Genomic DNA, 23,070 nt, shown 5'->3' with positions numbered 1-23,070 from the left:
ACGTGGCTCCCTCGGACTACTATTTGTTCCCCAATTTGAAGAAATGGCTGGCGAGATAAAGATTTTATTCAAACAAGAAGGTGATTGCAGCAAATAATAGCTATTTTGCAGACTTGGACAATTCCTATTATTCGGAAGGGGTCAACAAATTAGAACAGCATTGGATGAAGTGAATAAGTCTTAAAGGAGACCATGTCGAAAAATAAAAAAAGGTTTACCGCAGACACATAAGTAGTTTTTATTTTTGCACGGGCTTTTCAAACGCCCATCGTATAGACCTAGTCAGCAGCCTTTGTAGCTTCATTATGTACTAACTTGTGAGAGCTGGTTGTCCACAAGAAACATTAAATTTCAAATAGTGGACTTGTTCATCTATGCTGGAGTTACATATTTTTTGATTTATTTGGGTCTTATAAGCTTGTATTTCGTTGTTTAAGTAGCACACCAGTAAGAGTTTTGTTATGTTATAAATTAATGTGCTAATTTTCATAAATGAAAATTTGTGTGTCAACTGTGTGGAAATGTGTTGTTACTTGTGTCACTGTCTCCTCTTATTACTGTAATATGGTATTTTGACTGTCAGATGTTTAGGACGGGTGGTAGGGACAGAGCATCGAGTGACATTATACTGAGTGCACTATCCGAAAATTACCTCAAGCAATTAGACAGAGAACCGACTCGTGGAGATAACATCTTGGACCTACTGATAACAAACAGATCTGAACTTTTCGACTCTGTAAGTGCAGAACAGGGAATCAGTGATCATAAGGCCATTGCAGCATCCCTGAATATGGAAGTAAATAGGAATATAAAAAAAAGGAGGAAGGTTTATCTGTTTAGCAAGAGTAATAGGAGGCAGATTTCAGACTACCTAACAGATCAAAACGAAAATTTCTGTTCCAACTCTGACAATTTTGAGTGTTTATGGAAAAAGTTCAAGGCAATCGTAAAATGCATTTCAGACAGATACGTGCTGAGTAAAACTGTGAGGGACAGGAAAAACCCACCACGGTTCAGCAACAAAGTTAGGAAATTACTGCAAAAGCAAAGAGAGCTTCACTGCAAATTTAAACACAGCCGAAACCTCTCAGACAAAGAGAAGCTAAATGATGTCAAAGTTAGCGTAAGGAGGGCTATGCGTGAAGCATTCAGTGAATTCGAAAGTAAAATTCTATGTACCGACTTGACAGAAAATCCTAAGATGTTCTGGTCTTACGTTAAATCAGTAAGTGGATCGAAACAGCATATCCAGACACTCTGGGATGATAATGACATTGAAACGGAGGATGACACGCGTAAAGCTGAAATACTAAACAACTTTTTCCAAAGCTGTTTCACAGAGGAAGACTGCACTGCAGTTCCTTCTCTAAATCCTCACATGAACGAAAAATTGGCTGACATCGAAATAAGTGTCCAAGGAATAGAAAAACAACTGAAATCACTCAACAGAGGAAAGTCCACTGGACCTGATGGGATACCAATTCGATTCTACACAGAGTACGCGAAAGAACTTGCCCCTCTTCTAACAGCCGTGTACCGCAAGTCTCTAGAGGAACGGAATGTTTCAAATGATTAGAAAAGAGCATGGGTAGTCCCAGTTTTCAAGAAGGGTCGTCGAGCAGGTGCGCAAAACTATAGGCCTATATCTCTGAAATTGATCTGTTGTAGAATTTTAGAACATGTTTTTTGCTCACGTATCATGTCATTTCTGAAAACCCAGAATCTACTCTGTAGGAGTCAACATGGATTCCGGAAACAGTGATAAAGACCCAACTCGCTTTATTTGTTCATGAGACCCAGAAAATATTAGATACAAGCTCCCAGGTAGATGCCATTTTCCTTGACTTCCAGAAGGCGTTCGATACAGTTCCACACTGTCACCTGATAAACAAAGTAAGAGTCTACAGAATATCAGACCAGCTGTGTGGCTGGATTGAAGAGTTTTTAGCAAACAGAACACAGCATGTTTTTCTCAATGGAGAGGCGTCTACAGACATTAAAGTAACCTCTGGCGTGCCACGGGGGAGTGTTATGGGACCTTTGCTTTTCACAATATATATAAATGACCTAGTAGATTGTGTCGGAAGTTCCATGCGGCTTTTTGTGGATGATGCTATAGTATACAGAGAAGCTGCAGCATTAGAAAACTGCAGCGAAATCCAGGAAGATCTGCAGTAGATAGGCACTTAGTGCAGGGAGTGGCAACTGACCCTTAACATAGACAAATGTAATGTATTGCGAATGCGTAGAAGGAAGGATCCTTTATTGAATGGTTATATGATAGTAGAACAAACACTGGTAGCAGTTACTTCTGTAAAATATTTGGGGGTATGTGTACGGAATGCTTTGAAGTGGAATGATCATATAAAATTGATCGTTGGTAAGGCGGGTGCCACGTTGAGATTCATTGGGAGAGTCCTTAGAAAATGTAATCCATCAACAAAGGAGGTGGCTTACAAAACACTCATTCAACCTATACTTGAGTATTGCTCATCAGTGTGGGATTCGTACCAGGTCTGGTTGACAGAAGAGATAGAGAAGATCCAAAGAAGAGCCGCGCATTTCGTCACAGGGTTATTTGGTAAGCATGATAGCATTACAGAGATGTTTAGCAAACTCATGTGGCAGACTCTGCAAGAGAGGCGCTCTGCATCGCGGTTTCGAGAGGGTGCATTTCTGGATGAGGTATTGAATATATTACTTCCCCCTACTTATACCTCCCGAGGAGATCACGAATGTAAAATTAGAGAGATTCGAGTGCGCACTGAGGCTTTCCGGCAGTCATTCTTCCCACGAACCATACGTGACTGGAACAGGAAAGAGAGGTAATGACAGAGGCATGTAAAGTGCCCTCCGCCACACACCGTCGGGTGGCTTGCGGAGTATAAATGTAGATGTAGATGCCTTTTTAGCATTTGTTACAAAGTACACCCTGATATAACATAGAATGTCAGAACTGCTATTTGAGAAAATGTCTAAACTCTTAGAACTTTCATGCACTGGAAAACCCAGAAACTTTTGTATTATTTATTTTGGTTTCACGTGTTAGCAAAGAATGATGTTTTCTAATTTCAGTGGTTGAATATCGACTTACACGATCAGAGGATGCATTCCAAGAACTAAATCGTAAGTCTGCTGCGTTGAAGAGAATATTGAGCAGAATTCCAGATGAAATTACTGACCGGAAAACTTTTTTGGAGACCATCAAGTGAGTTTAAAATGCAGAACATACTTAGATTTAAAAAAATTAAAAATAAATTGGACTACATAGCAGGAAATATTCCAGGTGGGATGTGAAGCAAATGTGTAACTAAGCAATGGAAAGTCCAGGAAGGAATAACGCCTGTCCTCCACCTGCCTATTCACTCTCATGCTTCCACTTCAACACTATACATGCGTTCTATCCCACCAATGTTTTTACTTGTCTTCTCCCTTTCTCCACTTCCCTCCTCTCCCCAATCCGTTCTCCCTCCTCCCCTCCTCCTGCCCCCCCTTCACCCTCCTCTCCTCTCCCAAGCACATGCTCCCAACACCTAGCAGCCCTCTACTGTTCCCACCATATCCGTGCATGCTCCCACAAGTCCCTGCATGCCACAACAGGTAGCACAGCACCTTCTCCCATCGCCAACCTGCTGTGCCTCCCTACCTCATGCTGCCTCCCTTACCTCCAACATCCACTCCAGCAAATTATTGCTCATGTCAGATGCAATTGTAGTTGGGCTCCAGTACCTGGAAGCAGTGGTCATGCGTGTGTGATTTGTGTCTGTGCATTTTTTTAAAAAAAGGACTATGTGCAAAAACTTAAATATTTTGGCAATCTTTTTCGTTGTGCCTGTCTGCGGCTCAACACGCCCTCTATGTGAAATGTGTAATTAGCTTTGAAAGAGTGATCTTTATACATATGTTATAACGGGAAATAAAATGCTTAGTAACAGTTTTCACAACCTGCCTATCTGGGAATGTGTGGAGTCTTAAATCAAAAATAATTTTTATGAAACTAAAAGAACAGCTTTTCTGTGAAACGAAAAAACTAAAGTAAAGGTAGTCTGTTAGTGTACATTTTTAAAATAAAAATGTGCTGCTGGTAACATTCAGTGCTATGTTGCTCCACTCTTTGCATTCTAATACACTTCGGATCCTCATTGGAATGTTGTTCACATGATGAGCAAGGTGTTACAGAAGTCTGATCGTTCTTTGGTTGCTACTCTTGAGTTTTCCAGAATGTGAAAAGGACTCCTGAGACAACACACTGCAACTTTCAGTTGGTCTCGAAGTATGCTTAATTGGATTCATGTCTGCATGCAGCACAGGACATCCCATTTGGTTGGACCTAGCCTCCTGGAGGAAGGTGTTCATAAGCTTATTCATGTGCTTGTGCATTATTGTCTTGAAAGTTACCTCCAACATCAAATTGCTGACTATAGGGCAGAACAGTGGGTTGGATAGTATGGCCTGATACTACACAGCCTTCATTTGTGATGAAATGTGTCCGATCAGTGTGTGGTACTATTCCAAAACATGATTGAATCATCTCCTTGCTGAACCTGTAGGACTGTATTCCTGAGACATGCATCAGCAACAGGCTGCCTCCATACTCTTGTACAATGATAGTTAGTTGTTGGGCAATGTTGCATTCATCAGTGAAAGGAACCTGATAGCATTGAACCAGGTTTGATTTTTGGTGTTCCATTGCCCAACTTCTTCACACACCATTGTGATTTGGGGGAGGAGGGAGTGTGGTTACTGTTGTTTGAAATGGACCACAAAAACCAAATCGATAGTGTGGAGAGGATTACGTACAGTTTGGGTCGGCATAACCCTCAGAGTTGTTTCAAATAGGCAACACACAGTTCAGTTGCATTCTGCTCTGGTTGCCTACCAAGTCATAATTTGCAGGCAGTACTGTCCATCACATATAACCAGTATGAGACAGCAGTTCAAAGTTTTGTGCCTCCTGATAGCAGGTGAATGTTTGAATGAAGTTGCTGTGGTACACACCAATTTGGTGGGCATCTTCCCTTTGTGATAACCATTCTTGCCGTAATGTGCCAATTTGTGCACTGTCCTAACCAGAAGTTACTTTTCAAGAAATATCGAAAGATTGCTGTGTACAGGAGCCCCATTGTCCCTGCTTCACGACTGGAGACACAGTGCACACTAGTGATCTGCACTAAAATGGGAGTTCAATTTATGTTACATAGGTGGTTGTACACAGTGATTTCTCATTAAAAAAATACAAATTGTGCAAGTCATAAGGGCAGTGCTGTTTTGAGCAATTTAGTTTATAACTACTGACAGACGGGTCTGAATAATTGATAGAGGGACTGAGGAGGGAGTGGTAGCTTGTAACTGCACATGAAGGAGTAACAGAAAAGGGATTATGTGTCATATGATGTTCTGATTTAATAATTAAATTTCATTGTGTGTTCTATAATATAATGAAAAAAAAATGGATTGGGAGGTCTCCATTCGAGGAAATAAATCTCCCCGTGGATCAGATATTAAGGAACAAGTAGAACACTCAAGGGAGACCTTTCTATTGAAATTACAGTTATCTTCTTTGGGTTGAGGACAGAAGGAAGAGGTAGGAGAAAAGGGTAGATGTTTTGTCAGATTTTACATTAAAATATGCAGGGAGGAGGAAGTAAATACTAGTTGTGATTAACAATTGTTTGCAAGAAGTAATACAGACCCAAGTAAAAAATGATGGAAGAATTAATATTTTAATGGAAATGTGGGTAGAAAAACATTAAACTATTGTACAACAAAATATAACAGTTTGAGGACAGTGAAAGGGATGAAGTTGAGTTGGAAGAGTCAACTTATGTGGTCAGGACAGTGAGTAAGACAGTAGGGTCAAATGAGCAAAGGAAAAGGGTAGCACTTGTGTAAATAATAGTGTAAGGGAGGTGGAGGTGCCACAAAAAGAGGGGGAAAGAGATGGAATGGGGCTGGAATAACAGCTTTACTGGAACTTTATTCTCACTTGCACATATGTAATAGTCCTTGAAAAATTGTGCGAATATTTTAGTTACTCCCTGATACAATCTATGATGCTGGTCCTCAATATACCAATTCAGTTTTGTTGTTGTGACACCAAACTGCTTGAGCAGTTTCTAATATTATTTGCTGCTGTTATCATGTTTTTAACAATTGTTTAAAGAGGCACAATTAGGTCACGCAAAACAGTTTGTCTTCACTCTTTTGTTTTGCTGCTATTTTACGTATTTGGGGCAAGGATTTTCATTCCTGGGCTAGCTTTGTGCTGAACGGTTGTGTGAAATACAGTCAGGGGGTGGCGGGGGGGGGGGGGGGGGGCAAGCAACCCAAAGGAATTATCTGAATGGGATGGAAATCGGCAGATGTGATGTACATGGACAGATAAATAAATGATTACAATTTCAAAAAAAAAAGTATGATTTATTTAAGAGAGAGAGCTTCACAAATTGAACAAGTCAACAATGTGTTTGTCCACTTCTGGCCCTTATGCAAGCAGTTATCTGGCTTGGCATTGATGGATAGTTTTTGGATATGCTCCGGAGGGAGATCGTGCCAAATTCTTTCCAATTCCCATGTTAGATCGTCAAAATCCTCATGTATGGTTGGAGGGCCCTGCACATAATGCTCCATACTCTCTCAGTTAGGGAGGGATCTGAATACACTGCTGGCCAAGGTAGCATTTTGCAAGCATGAAGACCAGCAGTAGAAACTCTCACCACGTGTGGGCATGCATTGCCTTGCTGAAAATTATGTCCAGGATGGCTTGCGGTGAATGGCAACAAAATTGAGTGTAGAATATCATTGACATATCACTATGCTGTATGGGTGCCACAGATGACAGCCAAAGGGGTCTTGCTATGAAATGAAATGCCATCCTAGACCATCACTCATGTTGTTGGTATCCCACCACTGTCCAGGGCATCTCCAGACAAGTCTTCACTGGTCATTGGAGCACAGTTGAAAATGGAACTCGTCACTGAAGACTAATCTAACCAAGTCAAACTTGATCTAGATAACGGTGGATACCAACTTCACTGTCGCTGCCACACGACCTGACAGGCAGGAGTGATGGTCGGGAGTGCCATTCTTTTTACACAGCAGAATGCCTTTGGTTGTCATCCATGGCACATTTACTGCCTAGTGGTATGTTGATGATATTCTATGCTCTGTTCTGTTTCCCTTCATGGCAAGCCATCCTGGGCTTACATTTCAGCAAGCTAATGCTAACGCCCACCTGCACACGGTGAGAGTTAGTACTGCACGTTGTCATGCTTGCCAAACTCTGTGTTGGCCAGCAAGGTTGCTAGATCCCTCCCCAATAGAGAACATTTGGAGCATTATAGGCACAGCCATCCAGCCACCTTGGGAATTTTGATGATGTAATGTGTCAGTGGGTCAGAGTTTGGTATGATATCCCTCAGGAGGACATTCAACAACTCTTATCAGTCAATGCCTAATTGTCATCAATAAATCATCTCATTTTTCTGAAATTGTAACTATTTGTTTGTCTGTACATATACATCACATCCAACAATTTCCGTCCCGTTCATATAATTCCTTCCTGATGCGTCCTTTTTCTTATCTCAGAATGCACTTGTGAAGATATTCTGATTTTATTTCATGTGGTTTGGCTTTTGATTTGGTAAGTTACATAGTGTTTTTTCTCCACATATCCTGTAACAGAATTTCACATTGTTTGGGTTTTCTATGTGGGAGTTTTGCTATTTGTTGTAATTTCAATTTTTTTTTCCAGGGAAATAGCTAGTGCTATTAAGAAACTTTTAGATGCTGTGAATGAAGTAGCAGGCTTCATCCCTGGTAGCACAGGGAAGCAAGCATTGGAACAGAGGAAAAGAGAATTTGTTAAATTCTCAAAACGTTTCAGCAACACATTGAAGGAATACTTCAAGGAGGGACAGTAAGTTCTATTTTGTGATATTTATATATATTAAAAATATTTTCAACTGTTGATGACATTATTTCTACCATTGGCACTTTTTTCAGAACGTGTTATTACTGTTCTCAAACTTTCCCACACTGATCTTCCTCTTGTCTTTCCGCAACCCAAAATTTTCCTAAACATCTTCCTATCTACTGTCTTTAGGGTTTTAAAAGTCAGAATTTAATTATGTAATTTACGTATCTCTCTGTTCCTGCTTCAGTAGGTTCTTTCATAGGATAGTGTAACACTCCTGTTTCTGACCTTCCATATTGTTCTGTGTGACATTACTGCTCCATACTCTATAGTTCAATTCTTTTATCTTGGCGGCTCGCGCATGCCCGCCTAGACGCGGGAGATTGCTGCGTTGCCAGTTGCACACGACGCACGCTCCAAGAGAAGCAGCGCCATAGTATAGCATAGTTTGCAAGCTTACGTTTAGGGAGGAGCGCGCAGTTCATGAATTAAAGCCACCACGGCCGCATTAACCCTTTCGCTGCTACAAAGACGTGCTCCCTGCATTCCGCGCTGAGGGCGATTTTGTCACTGCACTGCTCGCCTGTGCAGACACATTGTGTTCCGACTGCTTTGACACTCTTTATCATTCGATTCCACAAAAACTATTTGGCTCAAAAATTAGACTTTTACCTATCTTCTTGACTGATACCTTCCCCCCATAAATGACTTAATTTTGTTTTGATGTGCAGCATTAAATGTAGTAAACCATTGCACGAAATTTTGAAGATTTTGCAGAGGTAAAGTCCATAGAGTATACTTTCCGGATGGTCGATTTTAGTTGCCACAATGTTGAGAATGAAATGTGGACAAGATACCTATATATTTCATTTAATTTAAGTACCACATAAGTGTCGTATGTAATATTGAGAAATATTCCACCTTTCACGACTGTAACAAAAGTTTTACTTACACTGGGCGCGTTTGGCTTTATTTTAAAGCACTTCAATCAATCAAAAGGAAGTAGACAAAATACATTAAACAAAACTGTGGACTTACAAAAACATTAGGACTTGAATATACCGTCTGTCAGTGAAGTGCTCAGAGCTATGTCAAATATAATTTTGTGTGTGGCACACACAAACAGCATTTATTTGCTAAAACACTGATGAGCCAACACAAACGTTGAATATTGTGCTACCACAGCACAAGACTACGAAAGGTGACTTGGCAATGGAGGACACAAAATGCAGTCCTCTTATGATGCTTCAAAAGAGATAAACGCGTCTGGTCTAAATAAGTCGCTTATTACAGTTGCAGAAGAGGGATATATTTCAATACCATTGGTAAAACTGCGACTGTGGAACAAAAACAAGAAATAGAACATGAATACCATTGTGTATGTGCCATACCTTTCACCGATGGAAGTGCTTTAAAATAAAGCCAAACGCGCCCTGTGTAAATAAAACTTTTATTACAGTCGCGAAAGACGGAATATTTCTCAATATTACATACGACACCTATGTGGTACTTAAATTAAATGAGATATTGTTATACAGTAAATATTATATGAAATTTAGGTATCTTGTCCACATTTCATTCTCAACATTGTGGCAACTAAAATCGACCATACGGAAAGTATACGCTATGGACTTTACCTCTGCAAACTCTTCAAAATTTCGTGCAATGGTTTACTACATTTAATGCTGCACATTAAAACAAAATTAAGTCATTTATGGGGGGAAGGTATCAGTCAAGAAGACGTGTAAAAATCAAATTTTTTGGCCAAATAGTTTTTGTGAAATCGAATGATAAGTGTGTCAAAGCAGTGGGAACACCATGTGTCTGCACAGGCGAGAAGTGCAGTGATGACAAAATCGCGCACAGCGCGGAATGCGGGGAGCACGTGTCTGCAGCAGCGAAAAGGTTAATGAAGAGGCAAAACACTAGAAATTTCATTCAAACGAATAAAATTCGTGAAGTAAGGCACTCCAATATTGTTTTTAAATAAAGAAAATATTAAGCACCGCACAAGGTTTGAACTTGTAACCTTTCACTTGGCAGCTGAACACCTTAACCGTTCCGCTACCTCAGCTCATCGAACAGTGTAACTCCATAAGGACTCTAACACCTCACGCAACTACTTATAAACACTGTTGGTATGACTATGAATTACTCACGCTTCGTCGAAGTACAATAGGAAATAAACAATTACCGCTCTTCTTTATTGCGAAAAAGCAGTTCGTGAGATTGAAACAAACACCTTTCCTTGCTATCGCCTGAATTAGGAGTCTTATTGCTTGTTTGGTTTAATTAATTAATAGAATATGAAGCAATTGGTATAAAGAATGCTTTTTCCAAACTTTCTATAAAAGAAAGTCTGCTATCAAGACATTGCTTTTGTTCTATTACTTTATTTATGACAGAACGTTTCTAAAACTGAAGACACTCGTCCGTGCTCTGCACTGCAGTCGAGATCTGGCAACGTCGTTCTCTGTTCATTGGCTGACTGTGTTTTGTGACGTCAGATGCGCAGAACGAACCTAAACTCGGCCGCCAAGATATATGACGCGCACTTTAGTTAAGCAGAACTGCTATGTATTTTTTACCATCTCAAAGAATGAAGACATTGTTATTGTTGACAGTCTTCCTGTTCATCGCCTCACTATTGACGAGGTGTTTTCAGTAACCATTCAAAAACTACAGCAATGATGTGTTGAGTCAGAAAGTCTGTATATACACAGGGTGGTCCATTAATTGTGACCAGGCCAAATATCTCAAGAAATAAGCATCAAATGAAAAATCCAGATGGCACTATGGTTGGCCCGCTATATGGTGCTGCCATAAGTCAAATGGATACAAACTGTGTTTTTTTTTTTTAAATAGGAACCCCCATTTTAGATGAACAGTTGGTAACCGGTAGGTTTTTTAAAATTAAAATACAGAACATAGGTACGTTTGAACATTTTATTTCGGTTGTTCCAATGTGATACATGTACCTTTGGGAACTTATCATTTCTGAGAACGCATGCTGTTACAGCGGGATTACCTGTAAATACCACATTAATGCAATAAATGCTCAAAATGATGTCCGTCAGCGTCAATGCATTTGGCAATACGTGTAACGACATTCCTCTCAACAGAGAGTATTTGGCCTTCCGTGATGTTCGCACATGCATTTGACAATGCGTTGACGCATGTTGTCAGGTGTTGTCGGTGGATCACCATAGCAAATATGCTTCAACTTTCTCCACAGAAAGAAATCCGGGGACATCAGATCCGGTGAACGTGCGGGCCATGGTATGGTGCTTCGACGACCAATCCACCTGTCATGAAATATGCTATTGAGTACCACTTCAACCGCATGTGACAGACATCCATCATGTTGGAAGTACATCGCCATTCTGTCATGCAGTGAAACATCTTGTAGTAACATCGGTAGAACATGACGTAGGAAATCAGCATACATTGCACCATTTAGATTGCCATCGATAAAATGGGGGCCAATTATCCTTCCTCCCATAATGCCGCACCATACATTAACCCGCCAAGCTCGCTGATGTTCCACTTGTTGCAGCCATTGTGGATTTTCCGTTGCCCAATAGTGCGTATTATGCTGATTTACGTTACCGCTGTTGGTGAATGACGCTTCGTTGCTAAATAGAACGTGTGCAAAACCTCTGTCATCGTCCCGTAATTTCTCTTGTGCCCAGTGGCAGAACTGTACACAACGTTCAAAGTTGTTGCCAAGTTGTTGCCATGCAATTCCTGGTGCATAGAAATATGGTATGGGTGCAATCGATGTTGATGTAGCATTCTCAACACTGGCGTTTTTGAGATTCCCGATTCTCGCGCAGTTTGTCTGCTACTGGTGTGCGGATTAGCCGCGACAGCAGCTAAAACACCTACTTGGGCATCATCATTTGTTGCAGGTCATGGTTGACATTTCACATGTGGCTGAACACTACCTGTTTCCTTAAATAATGTAACTATCGGGCGAACGGTCCGGACACTTGGATGATGTTGTCCAGGATACCAAGCAGCATACATAGCACACGCCCGTTGGGCATTTTGATCACAATAGCCATACATCAACATGATATTGACCTTTTCTGCAATTGGTAAACGGTCCATTTTAACACGGGTAATGTATCATGAAGCAAATACCATCCGCACTGGCGGAATGTTACGTGATACCACGTACTTTTACGTTTGTGACTACTACAGTGCCATTTATCACAAAGCGAAAAAAGTGGTCCAACTAAAACATTCATATTTCATTACATACTACACGATTATGTAATAAAAAATGGGGGTTCCTATTTAAAAAAACCCACTTGATATCCGTTTGACCTATGGGAGCGCCATCTAGCGGGCCAACCATAGCACCATCTGATTTCCCCCTTCAAGCTAGACGAGTTTCATTCCTCATCCCCTCAAACCCAGAACCTCCCACAGAAGAACCCCAAAAGTGCCCCACTTGTGGCAGGATACTTTTCAGGACTGGATCAGACTCTGAATGTGGCTCTCCAGCAGGGATACGACTTCCTCAAATCCTGCCCTGATATGAGATTCATCCTTCATGAAATCCTCCCCATTCCACCAAGAGTGTCTTTCCGCTGTCCACCTAACCTTTGTAACCTCTTAGTTCATCCCTATGAAATCCCCAAACCACCTTCCCTACCCTCTGGTTCCTACCCTTGTAACCGCCCCCGGTATAAAACCTGTCCCATGCATCCTCCCACCACCACCTACTCCAGTCCTGTAACCCGGAAGGTGTACACGATCAAAGGCAGAGCCACGTGTGAAAGCACCCACGTGATTTACCATCTGACCTGCCTACACTGTGAAGCTTTCTATGTGGGAATGACCAGCAACAAACTGTCCATTCGCATGAATGGGCACAGGCAGACAGTGTTTGTTGGTAATGAGGATCACCCTGTGGCTAAACATGCCTTGGTGCACAGCCAGCTCATCTTGGCACAGTGTTACACTGTCCGGGTTATCTGGATACTTCCCACTAACACCTACCTGTCAGAACGCCGGAGATGGGAACTTGCCCTTCAGTATATCCTCTCTTCTCATTACCCGCCAGGCCTCAACCTCCGCTAATTTCAAGTTGCCGCCGCTCATACCTCACCTGTCATTCAACATCTTTGCCTTATGTACTTCCACCTCGACTGGCCTTTACAAATGTCTGCTTGGGTCTGTGTATGTGTGGATGGATGTGTGTGTGTGTGTGTGTGTGTGTGTGTGTGTGTGTGTGTGTGTGTGTGGGCGCGCGCGCGCGCGCCGCGCGCGCGAGTGTATACCTGTCCCTTTTCCCCCTAAGGTAAGTCTTTCCGCTCCCAGGATTGGAATGACTCCTTACCCTCTCCCTTAAAACCCACATCCTTTCGTCTTTCCCTCTCCTTCCCTCTTTCCTGATGAGGCAACAGTTTGTTGCGAAAGCTTGAATTTCATGTGTATGTTTGTGTTTGTTTGTGTGTGTATCGACCTGCCAGCACTTTCGTTCGGTAAGTCACACCATCTGTGTTTATATATATATATATAATAGAGGGAAACATTCCACGTGGGAAAAATATATCTAAAAACAAAGATGATGTGACTTACCAAACGAAGGCGCTGGCACGTCGATAGACACACAAACAAACACAAACATACACACAAAATTCAAGCTTTCGCAACAAACTGTTGCCTCATCAGGAAAGAGGGAAGGAGAGGGAAAGGCGAAAGGATGTGGGTTTTAAGGGAGAGGGTAAGGAGTCATTCCAATCCCGGGAGCGGAAAGACTTACCTTAGGGGGAAAAAAGGACGGGTATACAGTCGCGCGCGCGCGCGCGCGCGCGCGCGCGCGCGCGCAGCGCGCGCCCACACACACACACACACACACACACACATATATCCATCCACACATATACAGACACAAGCAGACATATTTGAAGACAAAGAGTCTTTAAATATGTCTGCTTGTGTCTGTATATGTGTGGATGGATGTGTGTGTGTGTGTGTGTGTGTGTGTGTGTGTGTGTGTGTGTGTGTGTGCGCGCGAGTGTATACCCGTCCTTTTTTCCCCCTAAAGTAAGTCTTTCCGCTCCCGGGATTGGAATGACTCCTTACCCTCTCCCTTAAAACCCACATCCTTTCGTCTTTCCCTCTCCTTCCCTCTTTCCTGATGAGGCAACAGTTTGTTGCGAAAGCTTGAATTTTGTGTGTATGTTTGTGTTTGTTTGTGTGTCTATCGACGTGCCAGCGCTTTCGTTTGGTAAGTCACATCATCTTTGTTTTATATATATATATATATATATATATATATTTTCAATCAATTTTTGCGAGATGAGCTCTAAGGGAAAGTTGGTGGATTGATGGAGGGGAAGAGGGCAGGGAGAAGTGAATAGTTGGGGAAAAAGTAACAAAGATGTGTTGAAGTCAGTATCTTCTCTCTCTCTCTCTCTCTCTCTCTCTCTCTCTGCGTCTGTCTGTTTTAATTACATATCTATCTGTCTCTCTCTCAACATATATTTATCTTAGACCCTAGGCTTGCTTCAAACTTTGAGCTGACTCATTAAGCCAGATTAAGTGACTGGTAATTTAATTTTATTTTGTCAGAAGTACAATGGGGAATATTGCACAAGTTTCAGAAACAAAAATCACATGACTAAGGACTGAACTTGGCTCTTTAAATTTGTAGCATAAATGTTGCCTTGGGAATCACGAAGTCTGTGTGTACTTTATGGGGAATAACTACAAAACTGTTGGGCTGATGGTCTAGTGGTAAAGTGTTTGTCCGGAAACTGTAAGGTTGGAGGGTCATTCCTGATCAGACCACAAATTTTTCAGTCTTTGATTTAACTTAGTCTTCACCTCCCAGCAGTGCGAGCAGTCACCAGAAATGACACATGATCCATACTCTACATTAAACTGTAGGTCCCCTTTCCGTGGTTGGATAACTGGGGTGGGTTAGGGAAACACAAGTTGCTGATGTGGCATCCAATTGAAATACTTGCGCCAAGCCATAGAGACACACAAAATTGTTATTATTATTATTGTAAAAATGACTTTTCCTCTGAATATAGTTATTGAGAATAGTGTATGAATGTCAGCATGTGACTTTTTAGAAGTCGCTACTAACCTCTGTTAAATATAACAGAGGTTAGTAGCGACTTCTAAAAATTTATTTTTATTTATTTTTATTTCATTAGTCTCTTCATTTAATGCATTTACCTGTTTTTAAATTTCTCTTCCGAGCACCACGTCCTGCATAAACAAAAGCACGTTGGATTTCTTTTATCTACTTTCGATAATAGCATTTATTGCTGTCACATTATCAGCAGTAGAACCAATCAAATCAATGTTCCAAGGTTTGTTTACAAATAAGTTTGCTTGAAACTTAAGCTCAAAAGAATTGATATCCTCCAGAAAGATGACTATAATATGTCAGCAACTAGGAAATTGTGGATATGCAATCATTACCTCATTGAGTTGGTGAGTGCAGGATGTTGAGCTTCTTGTTGTGATAGTGCTTGAATAATTTCTACTTTAGTTCTGTATCATGTTCATGTAATCACACCTACACATGTGCCAGTACCATGAAAAAATTGCCAAGGAAGTTTGAGCATGTGTAGGTCATAGTTCAACTGGAAGAAAAATCAACAGTGACTAGCATTGTGCTAACAGTGGACCACTGTTTTTGGATAGTGGTGAAATAGAACTGGTAGCCATGCAATTGAACCAAGTGACCACTTTTTCTTTGTAGCCCTCGAAAGTGTAACATAATGACTGTATGAAGTGAAGTTCCAAGTATGTTATTTTGTGAGATTCATACCATTACAATTTACACAAACAAGTGTGTTTGTGATGGTATCATTAGCACTGTAGTAGGGATAGAGAGTAAGGATGAATCCTGTTCACTGTTGAAAGCCAGTTTAGCTCAATTACTGGTTCTTGGTGGCAGCACATTTGAGCTCAAACCAGGTATACGGTATTTACGACAAAATATCACAGAAATGTGCAAGAAGTGTGCCAAGGGAAATTGTTCTGGGCTGGATTGTGGTAGGTGTTGGTAGTAAACTAAGAGTGGTAATTTGAGGTCTCAACCCAGCTTCCAGTAATTTGTCATGTAGTTTGTGGTGCCACACTGTGTATAACCTCTGTCTGGATTTCGATTGTTGTCATCCATCTGTTCCTCAGAGTCAGTCCTAACATCTTCTCATGATGCAGTCCTTCTGGAAAGACCTGCGTGTACTCTTCTTGCCACTTGTTGTGCTGAGTCCATCTTGTACCACTCGTTCTGGAGCCATTGCACTCCTGCTGACTGTATGTGTGATCTGTTGTTATGATTCTGTGATGCCCCTTTTATGCCAGTGATTCCAGCTTTTTCAGTGTATGACAGCTTGGTGACAAACTGCACATGCTTATTCTCTGGGAATGCTGAGCTGTGATCTCAACCTGAAAAACTCCTGAAACCTGAGACACCCAATAGCCATCATGTACTCTCACAATTCTCCATCTGTAGGAATGGCGTATTTCTGTACTGAAAATAAACTTGCATGAGGATAAAATTTTAATCAACATATCCCACAGGCATGGAAATAATGGAGGATGAGTGTGGTAGCATTTGCATAAGATTTTCATGGTGCAAGACTTTCCATTTCTGTGAGTGTAAATACATTCATGTGTGTGAGTGGTTTATAAAAAAACTGTCCAAAGGTCATTCTCATCATAATTCACCCCTGTGTGTGTGTGTGTGTGGGGGGGGGGGGGGGGGGAGGGTTAGCATGACAGGCTGAAGGACTCTGCCAGCCTTGGCAGAATCAATCACAATGACAGATAATGTGGGCCATATTTCATAGGGAACTTATTGCCAACCAGACCATACTGAAGCAATATTGGCAGTATTCCAAATGTAGATTAAAGTATGTTATTCCTTGGTCTCAACCATTTTTATTATGGATAAATTAATGTTACTACATTTGTTGTGTAGGAACTGAACATTCTCACAAACTCATCATTGGCAGAACTTAACGACACAATTACAATTTTTAATAAATGAAAAAGATTTACGTGAATTCTAAAAGACTGCTTGAAATTGAATTTGAATATTTAGAGAAAAAAGGGTCACTAATAGACAAAGAGTGTGATTTTAAACATAGTATATTTGAAAACTGAAACAATTTTGTTCAGTTCTGCAACATATGTCATTTGCAACAGCTGCAGCTAATAGTCAGGGACCAATTACTTTGCTTTATCTGAGGGTTTTTTCTTCCTTGTGGGTTTTTTCTTACTTGTGGTCCTAAAAGGATTTTAGTTTGATGTATAGGTGATATTTTAAGAGATCAAGTATTTATTCAGTCTTCTGAAGTATCTGTTATTAAGAAGTAATGACCACAATTAGATTACATTCTAAAATCATAGAAAATTAACACAAGTGATGCAAAGAGTGATAATCTATGGTGTACTAAAATAATTCCCTCACTTTACATCAGGCGTCAGTAATTCCATGTGTAAATTAGATCATGAAATGGTAGGCCCTCTGTTTTTGCAGTTCTTGGAGCACCATCTGTGGAAATCTTGACTCCCTACAACTGGTCAGGAAAGCACCATTCTCCTCCAGTATCCACCAGTGATATGCCTCTGTTTCAGAAACTCTTTTTCCTGTAAATCTCGAGCGTGCCCCAGATCTGCATGCTCTTCTTTATTTCCTATGTCCACAGCAGATAAATCTTGTCAATATTCTCAACCATAAAAAGTAGGGAAAGAGAAAGGGAATAAATCTCAGGATAAGGCTACTCTGGCAATCTCGGAGGTGCCAGAGCTCCCACACAGTCCTGTGGGCCCTCCACATCTAACTAGGCTGCCCTTAACGTGATAATTCTCTGGAACTGCAATGGGTATTGCTGTCACCCACAACAACAACAACAACAACAACAACAACAACAACAGATAATTTTCTCTTGGTCTGTTATCTGTTTTAATCATTCTTCAACTCTTTGAAGTACCGTGAATTCTGTCCAAACTGTACTGACCCCAAGAGAGCATGTTGAGTGGACAGTAAATCGGTTCTCACATATGTCATCAGTGGTTGGATTCTCCTCCATACCATATTGGAAGCAGTAGCAGTGAAAGCATGAATGACCCCAGTATTCACCATTTATAACCTTTATTTACTCTCAGGCAATGCACTTAAATACTTTGAGATGACCTCCTTAATCCCACAGTGCGCACCACTCACTATGGGGAAGAATCATGTCATCTGGTAGTGGCCTTCTGATTGACCAGTTTCTTTCTGATCGTGATCGGTGTCTCCTCAGTGACAGTACTCTTACCTAATTCAGTGCCACCCATGGCTCCTTCTCAGATATTGACGTTACAATCATTTCCTCCAATCTCATGGCTTCGCTAAAATGATCTCCTCGGTAATCTTTGTGACGGCGATCACTTTCTGCTGATTCTGTCATTTCCTTGTCACTGCCTGAAAGATCAATTACCATGGTGAGCTCTTTGAAAAGCCAGCTGCCAGAAGTGTGCCTCTGATGCCATCTTCACCCCCTCTCTTTCAGCCTGCATAGAGAAGGTTGTGGGCGAAGCCTCCATTGTGATCACCTGAATCGCTGGGTCTCTTCCTTCATTGTGGTATTTTTCTGCTGATGCACCAGTTCTTGCTGAACTCCTTGTACCAACTTTGACAATGTCACTGTTCTCTTCTTACTGAGTGAACTTTCAAAAGCATATAAGACATGTGGAAAACATCTCCCTCTTTTACCTCCTCTCAGCTGAGTTGTATATGAACCTTTATGACTACTAGCCCTTGACTTGTCACACGTTGTGGCCATAGGCCCTGATGCTATTTCTAAGTGGACTATCTAACATCTGAATGTTATTTAAAGACTCATCTACTGAGATCTTCAACCTGTTTGGCTAGGAGATATTTTCTCCTGACAGTGGCGAGGCAGAAACACCACGTCCATCAACAGCTTTTGACTGGTTAGCCTTACCAACATACTTCACAAATTGGTGTACTTACAAATTGTTTGAAAGAATGTTAGACAGATGATTATACTGGGTTCTCAAATTGCGGGGCGTTTTGTCCCCCTACCATTGTGGTTTCCTACAGGGGTGAGCCACAGTTGATCATTTTGTTAGTTTGGAAATAGCTATCTGACAAGCTTGAATGCCAACACATTACTGCTGTCTTCTTTGCCTACATAAGGTGCATGACACTGCTGTGCGCCATCACAATTTTACTTACCATCCATGACTGGGGCTTTTGAGGCTCCCCGCCAGCTTTTATTCATCAATTTTTATCCCACTGGTTGTCTCAGTGTAGAGTTCGTACATCATTCAGACCCCTCAGCATTGGACCAGTGGTTGCCCTCATGCTGTGCGACCACAACTTTTTTATTGGTATAGCTCCAAATCTGCTCCACATCGGTAGCCTTGGCTGAACGCCATCTTCAAGGAACCAGTCAAAGGGCTTCTACTCAGACCTCCCACCTCCCCCCCTCCTCCACCTCCCCCCCTCATGGATTTAAAATCTTTTGTGAAAAAATATGGGTCATGCATTTCTATCATACCACTGCCCTTTCTGACCCAGAACTGTACTTGGGTACCCAAGATAGTCCAGATTTTTATGATTCATATTTGATAAAAACTTGTGGCTGCCCTATATTTGCAAACTAAATTCAAGGTGTGTGCAGAACCAGAACTTGCTGTCTGCTTCCTTCCCATTACCCCTCTTCCGTACGTCATCCTAGTTTGACTGTGGTTGCCAGATATATGGCTCAGTGACATCTTCAGCTTTAGAATTATTGGGCCCAGTTCCATCACAAGATGCTAGCCCCACCCTTCCCCTTGGTGAGTACCTGACCATGAATTAGAACCAATTTGTTTCAAGGATCTAAAGTTTGTCAGCCCCATGACCTATCGGCATTTGTTGTTCTGGAGTATCAGGGTGCTACCATCATTTACACAGACATCTCTAGATGACATGGGATATGCTTCACATCTCCCATCAGTCAGGAACAATATTTGTTACTGGGAAAGTGAAGTGTTTTTACAGCAAAGCTGATAGCCTTTAAAAGAGCCCTACATTTTATTACACAGAGCTTCCTCAACAGGGTTTTAATTTTTAGTGACTCCGTGAGTTGTCTCCAGGCTATTAATTGGTGTTACCCTTGTCACCCTGTGGTGTCTGACGTCAGCTATTCATGACATTATCTCTGACAACTTTGTAATGCCTGATCAGTTACCTTTGTTCTGTGTATATCCTGGGGAATGAGATAGCCAACCATTTGGCTAGAGAAGAAAGTTCGTGCCCAACATTTAGTTTGATGATCCCAGCTGTGGATTTGTGGGTACTAATAAAACCTCTCCTCACTCTGAGATGAACATGTGATGGCCACTGCCTTCTGTAATAAACTTCACACTATTTCCACCTTTGAAGGAAAATACTGTCCTAGTCACCTCCAGATAGGCAAAATTAACCTCTCATTTTATTTTATGTAATGAACCACCTCAGCATTGTGATTGTGGGCCTTCCACACACAGCTCACATTTTGGAATGCCCCCTCCTTCTGGCTCTCCAGGCAAAGGACCATCTTCTGGATTCCTCATCACTAATATTGGCTCTTTGTTTTCACTGTATTCTCAGATAGAACATTTTAATCTTCTTTCAGGATGGGGCAGGGTGGTGGGGGTGGCAGCATCTCCCGCCGGATGCTAGATGTTTGACACACTTGACCTTGCCTCCTTTGCCAACTGCCTTGGTTGTCGCGCTTTTAACTTGTTTAATTGGTTTTTCTGCCACATCTTACTTTCTGTTTTAGGGATGTTAATTTGATGACTAGTGGGTGCCATTCTCCTCTTTAACGCTTTGACTATCATGTATTGGACTGGAATTTCTGTGAGAGGTACGGCACCCATTGCATACAGAATCTCAGAAGACACTCACCTGGACCCACCCATCTTTTTGACCTGACTATTTCTCTGACTTTATTTTATTATTGTTGGGCAAACTGATGCTCAATAGTCTTACTTTTGTTATTATGTATCCCTCAGTTAGGAGGCAGCCTTTACTCTGTAACTGTCTTAACCCTTACTTGGTTTGGCAGGATGTTAGATGCCGGTAGTGTTTCTCTCTCACCAGAGATGAACCTTAGGAGACCCTTCATTCTCTGACCTTTGTTCCTGCCTGACACATGTACCTGTATTTCTCTTGAAATTATTTCTGAATTGCTTTCAGTGCCTAGATTTTGGCACTCCTACATACTACTGTAATTCAACCAAATATCTGGCTGACATCACTAACTTCAGTTGAAATGTCTCATGACTGAGGGACTGATGCCCTTATTGTTTTGACCGTTCATGTCCAAACAAACCATCCGTGCACTATATAATAAGAAAAAAAGTATAACATAGATCTTTTATAGTGTTCATACCTAGTGATTTTATAAATTTAAATATGCACTATTAGTACATGATGCCTTTAAAACTACTTTCCTTTGCTGTTTTGATTGGACTGTATATTAAGTGTGTTACCTGCAGCTTCTTAAAAGTCAAGGAAGAAAAGACCTTGAAACAATATGGTCATAAAGGTGGTGGTAATAAGTCAGTGTAATTGCTTTGATAATTTGTGCATCTAGAAATCACAGCATTCTGGAATGGGTGCTGCCATTAAATTCAATGTACAGGTTTGAAATATAAGCAGTCTTACATTGTATTTATTGTGTCTTGTTTCAGAGCAAATGCAGTTTTTGTTAGTGCCTTGTACCTAATACATCAGACTAATATGATAATGGCAACAGTGAAGAGCAAATGTGAGTGAAATGGTACACATGGATTGATTGCATCTGCTGATCAATCAGGATGTGATGAAAGTATATTAATTTAATTCAACAAAAGTCTGTCTGTGCTGTATACTTAATTTTAAATTTCATTTTATATTTAAGAGATATCTGTGTTTATATTGCAGAGGTAACTGCAGTCTTCAGAAATACTGCAGAAATTTAATTCCCATGCCATTATTTTTGTACTATAGTAAGATGAGAGAAGTACCACAACACTACTATAAAGAATTATGTTGTTGACAATTGCTCGGAAGTGTGAAATATCAGTTTACAAGATTTACTTCAAAATAGAAAGAATTTATGAAAATAATAAATGTCAGTTTCTTCATAGCAAACAGTACTTTGTGATAATAGCTGTATATACCAGACTTATTTGTGGCTGTGTTGCTTTCATATATGTTGAGATGCCCTATGTAGAAAGCTGTCACCCATAAGTTGTATCAGATACTAGAAGTGTTATGGGTTTGTGTTCAAATGATATGTATTTGTTAGTTTTTAGTTGTAAAATGCAACAAAAAAGATATTTATTAGTATTCAGTCTGTACCATCAGTTTGGTTAGTTGTAGAGTACTTAGATAACTGTTTTCTGCTGTCATTTAGATGCAGTGTGAATTCTGTAAAGAAAAAGCTATGAATGATAAGTAGAAAGACAGTTTAATGTACCAATTGTATATATTTCACACTGTTGTGTTTAGATACATTTTAAATAATGGTTGTGGTTCTTCCATTTATAGATAAAGATGTTTTATCCTTAAGAACCAAAGCTGTTTGTACATGTGTTAATTACTCTGTAACTCACAGAGTAAGAATAGAATTCTATCTCAACTGCCTGTCATCCCATAGGGAAAATAATATGGCATATTATATAATGCAAAGAAGTAAGATATTTTGTATCCTCGAAACTGTGAGAAAGCAGATGTAATACTGAAGTGTAGATTATCTTAACCTTTTGCTCAAAAATATAAATATTTATTTAAAGCTATTTTGCTTTATATTATATTTTATTAAGCTAATTTTGATACCTACGTTAGTGGCAGAATGTTGCCCATGAGATGACATTGAAACATTATATATAAATTTTTACATTTCCTCTCTCTCTCTCTTCACCCTCTTTCTCTCTCTTCCTCTCATCCATCCATCCATCCCATTCCCTACCCCACATGTCCATACCTGTGTATGAGATTGAAGTTGTTGGCATCTGTATTGTTGGTGAAATCATACGATTGCTTCTCCAACATGTTATTCTAAGTTCTAAGCTGTGTGATTCACCATAATTGGTGGATTGGTGGTAAGTTTGATGTTTTTGTACCCTTCCCATATTTTGTAATGTTT

At 40.6% G+C, this 23,070-nt stretch overlaps 1 protein-coding gene across 1 annotated transcript in view; it reads left to right on the top strand.

Moving 5' to 3' along the window:
• LOC124776833 (programmed cell death protein 10) overlaps window positions 1-22,720 on the top strand; it is a 42,176-nt gene extending 19,456 nt beyond the window's left edge. The window contains exons 3-5 of the mRNA XM_047251999.1: window positions 3,076-3,208; window positions 7,754-7,918; window positions 21,632-22,720. Of these exons, the coding sequence (XP_047107955.1) occupies window positions 3,076-3,208; window positions 7,754-7,918; window positions 21,632-21,716 (383 nt within the window). The 3' untranslated portion in view covers window positions 21,717-22,720. The remainder of the gene's footprint in view (window positions 1-3,075; window positions 3,209-7,753; window positions 7,919-21,631) is intronic.
• Window positions 22,721-23,070: the final 350 nt, after the last annotated feature.

Source organism: Schistocerca piceifrons, chromosome 2 (assembly GCF_021461385.2).
Source record: "Schistocerca piceifrons isolate TAMUIC-IGC-003096 chromosome 2, iqSchPice1.1, whole genome shotgun sequence".
In the NCBI taxonomy this organism is placed as follows: Eukaryota; Metazoa; Arthropoda; class Insecta; order Orthoptera; family Acrididae; genus Schistocerca; species Schistocerca piceifrons.
The sequence above is the reverse complement of the archived record's forward strand: the minus strand, read 5'-3'. Positions and strand labels throughout refer to the sequence as shown.